General features: G+C 43.4%; 1 protein-coding gene across 1 annotated transcript in view; it reads left to right on the forward strand.

Moving 5' to 3' along the window:
- Positions 1 to 10,072, forward strand: part of strn3 (striatin, calmodulin binding protein 3) — a 29,775-nt gene that overhangs the window by 9,291 nt on the left and 10,412 nt on the right. Inside the window, exons 2-12 of the mRNA XM_023994157.3 lie at positions 5,255 to 5,358; positions 5,611 to 5,684; positions 5,782 to 5,863; positions 6,151 to 6,327; positions 6,626 to 6,761; positions 7,174 to 7,315; positions 8,252 to 8,388; positions 8,924 to 9,099; positions 9,208 to 9,255; positions 9,427 to 9,548; positions 9,807 to 9,974. Coding sequence (XP_023849925.1) covers positions 5,255 to 5,358; positions 5,611 to 5,684; positions 5,782 to 5,863; positions 6,151 to 6,327; positions 6,626 to 6,761; positions 7,174 to 7,315; positions 8,252 to 8,388; positions 8,924 to 9,099; positions 9,208 to 9,255; positions 9,427 to 9,548; positions 9,807 to 9,974 — 1,366 coding nt within the window. The remainder of the gene's footprint in view (positions 1 to 5,254; positions 5,359 to 5,610; positions 5,685 to 5,781; positions 5,864 to 6,150; positions 6,328 to 6,625; positions 6,762 to 7,173; positions 7,316 to 8,251; positions 8,389 to 8,923; positions 9,100 to 9,207; positions 9,256 to 9,426; positions 9,549 to 9,806; positions 9,975 to 10,072) is intronic.

Raw genomic sequence — 10,072 nt, forward strand, 5'->3', positions numbered from 1 at the left:
TCTGCCTGCACTCCTATAAGAGATATTGAAGTGAAGTTAACAAATAGCTCAATTAGTAGTAATGTAGTATTCCCGACATTAAAGAGCGACTGCGCTTAAAAAGCAACTTGTCATTTTGGAAACGGCTTATGTGGCATCTGAGTTAACCTTCCGAACGCACTGTAAATGTTTTTCAGACCCCTTGACTTTTTCCACATTTTGTTACGTTGCAGCCTTATTCTAAAATGGATTAAATTGTCCCCCCCTCAATCTACACACACTACCCCATAATGACCAAGCAAAAACAGGTTTTTAGAATTTTTTGCAAATGTATAAATAAAATTAAAAACTGATCACATTTACATAAAAATTCTGACCTTTTACTCAGTACTTTGTTGAAGCACCTTTGGCAGCAATTACAGCCTCGAGTCTTCTTGGGTACAACGCTACAAGCTTGGCACACATGTACTTGGGGAGTTTCCCCCATTCTTCTCTGCAGATCCTCTCAAGCTCTGTCAGGTTGGATGGGGAGCTTCACTGCAGAGCTATTTTCAGGTCTCCAGAGATGTTCGACTTGTCCCGAAGCCACTTCTGGCTTATCTTGGCTGTGTGCTTAGGGTCATTGTCCCATTGGAAGGTGAACCTTCGCCTCAGTCTGAGGTCCTGAGTGCTCTGGAGCAAGTTTTCATCAAGTATCTCTCTGTACTTTGCTCTGTTTATCTTTCCCTCAATCTGGACTATTCTCCCAGTCCCTCCTGCTGAAAAACATCCCCACAGCATGATGCTGCCACCACCATGCTTCACTGTAGGGATGGTGCCAGGTTTCCTCCAGATGTGATGCTTGGCATTCAGGCCAAAGAGTTCAATCTAGGTTTCGTCAGACCAGAGAATCTTGTTTGTCATGGTCTGGGAGTCTTTAGGTGTCTTTTTTGCTTTGACATGCACTGTCAACTGTGGGACCTTATATAGACAGGTGTGCCTTTGTAAATCATGTCCAATCAATTGAATTTACCACAGGTGGACTCCAAGTTGTAGAAACATCTCAAGGAGGTTCACTGGAAACAGGATGCATTTGAGCTCAATTTCAAGTCTCATAGCAAAGGGTCTGAATACTTATGTAAATATGGTATTTGTTTTTTATTTTTAATCAATGTGCAAACATTTCTAAACCGGTTTTCGCTTTGTCATTATGGAGTATTGTGTATAGATTGATGAGTAAACAATATATATTTAATTCATTTTAGAATAATGCTGTAACATAATAACATGTGGACAAAGTCAAAGGGTTGAATACTTTCCAAATGCACTGTATTCTAGTGTCAATGTACTACAAAGTGTACAGTTGGTTTGACATTTGATATCCCTATGTTGCTTGTTAGGGGACCGTCAGTAAATTACACAATGTACATGGAACAATATTTTAAGTGGTCAATAGCTCCAAAATTCTATGAGTGATCCTCAAACCAACTATACATTTTAGAAATTCATATGCAAATATTGAAACCATTTAATGAGACAACTAAAAGATGTGCAACATGAAAATATTGTCCATTTACATTGTGTAATTTATTGACTGTCCCAAACTAGCCCCAGAGAAAGACTAGACAATGTCAAACCAAATTTGCCACTGTCTTACACCAGCTGGCTGAAGCTAATTGGCGAAAGAAGTTAGCGAGCACTAGCTAGACTAGGTGACTTCAAGACACAAGACCAGAGGTGTATTCATTACGTCTTGCAACGGTAACCTTTTACCTTTTTTAAGAACCAAACGGAAGCACAAAAAAAAGAAAATGGAATGAAATGGGGAGGGACCTACCTGATTTTGTCCAATAGAAACTTGTGTTGCAAAACATTTTCTGTTTGGAGTAAACGGTTTCTGTTGCAGAATCGCCATAATGAATACACCCCTGGTTAGGCTTTTTGAAGTTATCTAGGGTGAGTGACTGACTAACTGTGTATCGTTTTGGCAGAGTGGATGTACAAACGCTTGCCATGTGCGAACACACACACACACCCACATGAAACCACCCAAAGACGACTCTCTTTTGTATTCAGTCATGGCTGCTGCACATGTTAATGACCAAACCCAAAATGTTTAGTTGAATGTTGTAGCCAGCTGTATCTGCTGAGGTAGTAGCTAGTAGCATGCTTGTGTAACAGACTGCTACGTCCCCTGGCTGTTGAACTAGAACAGTTTGTCCACAGAAAAAGACAAATGTAAACAGCTGTTCGTTCAGCTGAAACTCCTCCTCCCTTTAGCCAACTTCAACTGGCCAGACCTGAGACCTCCCATGCTTATGGTCCCAGCAAGACCTTCATTTAGCACTTTGACTTGTACACCGAGGTGGAAAACTTTAGAAAATATACAAAATATTAGTTCTTATACAGTAATTGTTCTATTTAAGAGAACTGATCTCCGTTGACTGAAGTGAATCCTATGTTGAAAATTGACCTCAGTTCTTCATGTAGAGAGCTGGGTCTCCTAATCCTTGAATGTGTACTCAATTTTGTCTTCTTTTATTATTGTGAGGGAGTGACTGGACCAGGCGACTCAGTGGTTCAGATCCACCGTAGTGTTTTCATAGCCGGTATGATCTAGCTGCTAGCCGGTGGCACTTTAACCGTCTGGCACTTTCTCCGTCTCCATGACTACGGCATGAATGTTGGCCTCCAGTTTACCTGCCGAACAACTGGGTTGCTATGGGCACCATGACACCCCAGCAGTCGAGAGGGGGTTTAGGGCAGCTGACTAAAAATACCCCCTGCCTGCTACCCTTTAAACGGCATTGGGTGTCACAGCTGCTCAGTGCTCACGAGCAGCACAGAGTTGAGCAGGAGAAGAGGGCCAGCTAAATAGTGCTGTATGAATTGAACACCCTTACAGGGGTGATCCTACTAGAGGCCCAAGTTACAACCTGGGCCTGCTGCTCTGTTGATCCCAGGAGCGACAGACACTGCTAATTGCACTCCTACTTTGACTCACCAGGCCTATACCAAGGTTTCCCCAATTCATCTGTGCCTATACCTTTTTGTATGTTTGTTTAGGCCCTTTTTTTTTTTTTATTAATTTTTAATTACATTTTTTTACATCCAGTGTCTCTTTCAAATACAGTGCCTTCAGAAGGTATTCACACCCCTTGACTTTTTCCACATTTTGTTGTGTTACAAGTTGGGATTAAATTGATTTCATTTTAATTTTGTCAACTATTTACACAAAATACTGGTGTCAAAGTGGAAGAAAATGTCTATTTTTTCTTTAAAGAAATTATGAAAAATAAAACACTAATATATCTTGATTACATAAGAATTCAACCTCCTGAGTCAATACATTTTAGAATGACCTTTGGTAGTGATTACAGCTGTGAGTCTTTCTGGGTAAGTCTAAGAGCTTTGCACACCTGGATTGTTCAAAATTTTCATTTTTCTTTTTCAGAATTCTTCAATCTGTCAAATTGGTTGTTGATCATTGCTAGGCAACCATTTTCAAGTCTTGCCATAGATGTTCAAACAGATTTAAGTCAACTGTAGCTCAGCCACTCAGGAACATTCACTGTCGTCTTGGTAAGCAACTCGTGTAGATTTGGCCTTGTGTTTTAGGTTATTGTCCTGCTGAAAGGTGAATTCATCTCCCAGTGTCTGGTGGAAAGCAGACTGAACCAGGTTTGCTGTAGGATTTTATCTGTGCTTAGCTCCATTCCATTTCTTTTTTTATCCTGAAAAACTCCCTAGTCCTTAATGATTACAAGCATACCCATAACATGATGAAGCCATCACTATGCTTGAAAATATGGAGAGTGGTACTCCATAATGTGGATTTGCCCCAAACATAACTTTTTGTCATGAATACAAAGTGTTAATTGCTTAACCAAATTTATTTTTTCAGTTTTACTTTAGTGCCTATTGCAAACAGGATGCATGTTTTGGAATATTTTTTAAATTCTGTACAGGCTTCCTCCTTTTCACTCTGTCAATTAGGTTAGTATTGTGGAGTAACTACAATGTTGATCCATCCTCAGGGATCCATCCAATGTGGTTGAATCTGTTTGAAATTCACTGCTCGATTGAGGGACCTTACAATTATCTGTATGTGTGGGGTAGAGGTGAGATAGTCATTATGTTAAACACTATTATTGCGCACAGAGTGAGTCCATGCAACTTATGTGACTTGTTAAGCACATTTTTACTGCAGAACTTATTTAGGCTTGCCATAAAGGATTTGAATAATTATTGACTCAAGACATTTCAGATTTTCATTTTTAATTCATTTGTAAAAAAAAATAAAAAATAAAAAAATGAAAAACATAATTACACTTTGACATTATGGGGTATTGTGTGTAGGTCAGTGACAAAGAAATCAGCATGTAATCAATTTTAAATTCAGGCTGTAACATAGCAAATTGTGGAAAAAGTCAAGGGGTGTGAATACTTTCTGAAGGCACTGTATGTGTGGAGTCAATAGCTGGTACAGTAGGCCCCTACATGGGGTTTGTTTGTGTACATAATTAACATTTAATTTGATACAAGGCTTTGATGGAGTCATTAATGAATGGATAATGAAGACAAGAAGAAGAGTGCTGTGGCAGTAGTAGGTGATGTAATAGTCATTGCTGCCACTGTTATTCATCTGTTTTAATAATTCAGTAGACATGACATGCCTATTACTTCAGTGGGAAAGATTGTTTATTTATAAAATATATATATATATATTTTTTAATGTACCTCTTTTTTTTCTCCCCAATTCCGGAATATCCAATTGGTAGTTAGTCTTGTCCCATCGCTTCAACTCCTGTACGGACTCAGGAGAGGCGAAGGTCGAGAGCCATTTGTCCTCCGAAACACGACCCTGCCAAGCCGCACTGCTTCTTGAAACACTGCTCGCACGGAAGCCAGCCGACACCAATGTGTTGGAGGAAACACCAGACAACTGGCGACCGTATCAGCGTGCATGCGCCCGGCCCTTCACAGGAGTCGCTAGAGCGCCATGGGAAAAGGACATCCCGGCCGGCCAAACCCTCTACTAACCTGGACGACGCTGGGCCAATTGTGTGCCGCCTCGTGGGTCACCCGGTCGCGGCCGGCTGCGACAGCCCAGGATTGAACCTGGGTCTGCAGTGTGCGCCACTCGGGAGGCCCACGGAAAGATTGGTGTTTGATACGCCACAAAAGATGACCTTAACATTTTGTATAGCTTTTAAAGTTGTGCGTAAATTATTGGCTTTAACGGCAGAACCGTTAACTTATAAATGTTTTCTCCTTTCTTGTTTTTTCCGCCCAGGCTCGAATAGCATTCCTACAAGGAGAAAGGAAAGGTCAAGAAAATGTAAAGAATGATCTAGTTAGAAGAATAAAGATGTTAGAATATGCATTAAAGCAAGAACGGTGAGTGTATAGCTTCTCTCTTTAACTTGAGGCAATAACTTTGATATGAGGCCAAGTTCAATCTGTCTCTTTGGCCATTGTATGCACATTTTGTGTGTAACTGCAATCAGTGGAGGCTGCTGAGGGGAGGACGACTCCGTTCCAGCTATTACTATGAGCCGTCCTCCCCTCAGCAGCCTCCACTGACTGCAATGTAGAATTTATTATCTCATCACATTTACTGAACTCTTTCATTTGTCTTCTCTCTACCAGAGCAAAATACCATAAATTAAAATATGGAACAGAATTAAATCAAGGTGAAGTTAAGATGCCTAACTTTGAACCAGGTACAGACCTCTCCTCTCTCAACTGCTATAAAATGAAATTAATAGAATATGTTGACATACAGTGGTTTCGATAACTTTTCTTCCGTGTTGTTTGCAGAAGAAACCAAAGACACAGAGGTCCCTGCTGTACCCCAGAACAGTCAGCTGACGTGGAAACAGGGCAGACAGCTCCTCAGACAGTGAGTACTCCGACACAGCATACCTATAGGGCCTCGCATCCAGCTAGCATTCTAACACGTTTATAGAACAAGATGAATTCCCATCAGGGTCTGTATTCATAGAGCGTCTCATCATGCTGATCAAGGATCAGGTCCCCCTAGTCCATGTAATCTTATTCCTTATGCTCTAAAATGTCAAACCGATCCTTGATCCGCATTCCTGCTCTGGGAAGCTTTAGGTACACAGGCCCAGGTTTATTTAGCTAGCTAAGTCATTTGGATGTGTAATTCTGTTTCTGTCCCAACAGATATCTTCAGGAAGTAGGTTACACGGACACAATACTAGATGTACGGTCTCAGAGAGTGCGTTCGTTACTGGGCCTATCCGGCTCGGAGCAGAACGGCTCTGTGGAAAACAAAAACCTGGAGCTGATCCTCAACGGAGGGGAGTCTCCAGCCAAACCAAAGGGACAAGATATGAAAAGGTAGGTTGTTAGGCCTCATCTGATCCTGCACACTGCCAATCACTTCAGTGAAGATCCAACTGACACAATGTTCACTTTTCCTGACCAAACTGAAATCACGCTCTCCACTTTTCCTGGCACCTTCCTAAATAGCAGATTTCTGATGGATTCTGCACATTGTGCCTCTGTGTGCTCAGAACAGTATGCTCTGAATAGCATTAGCCACATCATCCATTCTGTTTCATTTCATTTACTAATGAAATCATTTGCAGTGCCGCCCACATTGCTCTAAATAGTTTTTTTCAAACTGTTTTTCTAGGAATCCAGGAGACGTTCTGGAAACATTTAACTTCTTAGAAAACGCAGACGACAGTGACGAAGATGACGATGAGGAGGGAGACCTGATGGAGGATATAGACAGCGGCAAACACACAATAAAAAAACTTAAGATAAAGGTGAAGACCTCTTTGCTTCAGCCGATTTACATCTGACCGTGTGTGAAAAGCCCCTTACTAATGTTGTTGTAAATGTACTGCCAGTGTCAGCACTGTGTACATGGTTGTAATAATGGCTTACTAAGAGCAATACTTGGCTCTTGACTTGTATCCTCAGATCTGATGATGAATGTTGATAGTCATCAAGAGAGAACCTTTAAATGCCTGCTGTGTAAAAGAGTTCACCACAATTTTAAATTCGGTACATGAGCATGTGGAAGGAAAATACCAACCACCCGGTCTCCTTTTATTTGACAAGTATTGTTATTATATACAAGTGTTATTATATACAAGTATCGTATTAACTGTGTACTGTATTTGATGATCCCAGTGTGCCAGACCTGGTGGCTGACTGTGTTTGTCCTCTGTCCAGGTTGGGAACGAGGGCCTGGCCTCTGACCTTCCAGACGATCCCGACACGGAGGAGGCTCTGAAAGAGTTTGACTTTCTGGTGAATGCCGAGGATGGAGAGGGAGCAGGGGAGGCCAGGAGTTCAGGGGACGGGACCGAATGGGGTAAGAGAGTTTAACATACCTCCTGCTGAGAACCAGCCTATACCCCATTTTGTTCCCATTTACATTTGGCATAAATGCAGCTATTTGTATCAATGAAAATGTAGTGTTAGCCTGCATGGGTGTTGGGTAGAGGAACTGTGGCTTGGACAGCGCTAGTGTGTGTGTTAGATATGTATTCCTCTACCTATCTGTGGGCCAGTGGTAGACATGTATTCCTCTACCTATCTGTGGGCCAGTGGTAGACATGTATTCCTCTACCTATCTGTGGGCCAGTGGTAGATATAACTGAACTATTGAGTAGTGGAGCGTGTATTCTGATCTGATGGCCTACCCTGTGCTATCTCAGTCACGCCAATGCTGCGTCAGCATTCCTCCTCACTTGTGCACAGGATATTCTGAGCCCTCCCCTGGCCCTGCCACACACCTAACTGCTGCTGCGTGCCCTGCTCAAAATCCCAGCCTGTCGGTTCAGTCACACTACCCTCAGCACAACCCTCCACAGTGGCCGAGAGAAAGGGTTGCATACAGAGCACCAGTCAGACCCACTAGAAATGAAATGAACCCCATTCTATACAGTGCTGGTCTTATTTGTCATGTCTTTTTTTTTTGCAAGGGGCCTAACCTGTGTTGTTGCTTCTCCTCTTTTGTCTGTTTAGGAAATTGTTTCATCGCATGTCTCATTGTTATTCACTCAAGGTTTTGACTTCTACCCAGTGAAGAACTTTCTACTATGTTAGACATAAAAACCTCTCTAGCCATGTCACTAAGTCAATCCACTTAGTGTGTGCTCTGCAGTCTTGCCATGCGGGGGAATGTTTTAGCACCCCACTGAGAGGCTGAGCTCTTTGTTTACTAAGCACGTCCAACCTGAGCTCTTTGTCTAGGTGTGGCCTGTATGTCGTTTACTAAACCTTCTCTTCTCCGTCCTATTCTTAGCCGAGCCCTTACCTTTTCCCTCGGGCGGGGGCAAGTCCTTTATCATTGGCTCTGATGACGTGTTGGAGAGTTTCCTGGGCCTGGGAGACCTGGCTGACCTCACCGTCTCCAACGATGAGGCTGACTACAGCTATGATGTAAGCAACTGTCAGCCCTGAACCATGACCCCCTGAACAGCACCAACCCCTCACTGAACCTTTCTCTCCTCCTGTACCCCTCCCTGCCTCTCCTCCTGAACCCATCTCTCCTCCTGTACCCCTCCCTGCCTCTCCTCCTGAACCCATCTCTCCTCCTGTACCCCTCCCTGCCTCTCCTCCTGAACCCATCTCTCCTCCTGTGCCCCTCTCTCCTCCTGTACCCTCCCTGCCTCTCTCTCTCCTCCTGAACCCTCCCTGAACCTCTCTCCTCCGCCTCAACCACCTCACACACACAAAGCGTTGAGAAAGCGGAAGGTTCTCTAGCTTTGAAAGTTAGTCAGAATGACATATGTTCATTAGGGGCTTCATTAGGAAGTGGAGGGGCTTGCCGTGCTCAAGTAGTCCTAGTGCGTTACATCCTCCAGTGCTGTTAGCCCCCCTAGCTAACTCACCACCAACCTGTCTCTATTTTTCACTCCACAGTTGTTTAAAGTTGCTGTTCTCTTTTCCTCCCCTGTCCTGTGTCTATTTTTAGCTACCAGCCAATAAGGACACATTCAGGAAGACGTGGAATCCCAAGTACACCCTGCGCAGCCACTTTGACGGGGTCAGGGCTCTGGCCTTCCATCCTGTAGAGCCTGTCCTGGTCACCGTGTCTGAGGACCACACACTCAAACTGTGGAACCTGCAGAAGACCGTACCTGCCAAAAAGTACACACACTGTTTGCACTGTTGGATTATCTTGTCATTATGGAATGTCTCATTAAATAAAAATCGGTCCGAGAAACCTTTTTAAAGACCTCTCTGTTTCTTCTTTAGAAGTGCCTATTTCGATGTGGAGCCCATTTACACATTCAGAGCCCATGTGTAAGTATCTAATAACCAGAAGGAACTGTGGTAATTTTTTTGAATAATACGATAAAACTATTTTCAATCAATCAGTAAAACTGTTTTGCATATGGCTTTCTCTCACTGTATAAGGATTGTTAGTAGGCAGTATTACATGTCACCTTTCTGAGACGCCTTTCCTCTCCTCAGTGGGCCTGTGCTGTCCCTGGCTATGAGTTCCAGTGGAGAGCAGTGTTACAGTGGAGGGATTGACCACACAATACAGTGCTGGAACATCCCCAGCTCCAACGTAGACCCTTATGACACCTACGGTAAGGTTGACACATCCTCAGCCCCTCTTTAGCGTGGCCAATGTATCTGTCTTGCCTCTGTGCCTTCAGACATTGACCACCGTGACAGAAGTCAGGAATACTTGAATTGATCCATCATATTATTTGAATTGATGAGTAGATTTCTATTATTTTATCCCTTCATTTTATTCCAATCGCACCCTTGAGTAATCAAAGAGCTGTTTTTCCTCTCTTATTGTATGGGTATCACTGACCCTGTCCCCTCCTCCAACGCCTCAGACCCCAGCGTCCTGGCTGGAACCTGGCTGGGCCACACAGACGCTGTGTGGGGGCTGGCCTACAGCGGGATCAAGAACCGCCTGCTGTCCTGCTCCGCAGACGGAACCGTCAAGCTGTGGAACCCCCAGGAGAAGAACCCATGCATCAGCACTTACAACCCAGAGAAAGGTGAGGACACAGGACATAGAAGTAGGCTTAGGACACAGGACATAGAAGTAGGCTTAGGACACAGGACATAGAAGTAGGCTTAGGACACAGGACATAGA

Source organism: Salvelinus sp. IW2-2015, linkage group LG9 (assembly GCF_002910315.2).
Source record: "Salvelinus sp. IW2-2015 linkage group LG9, ASM291031v2, whole genome shotgun sequence".
NCBI classification, from domain to species: domain Eukaryota; kingdom Metazoa; phylum Chordata; class Actinopteri; order Salmoniformes; family Salmonidae; genus Salvelinus; species Salvelinus sp. IW2-2015.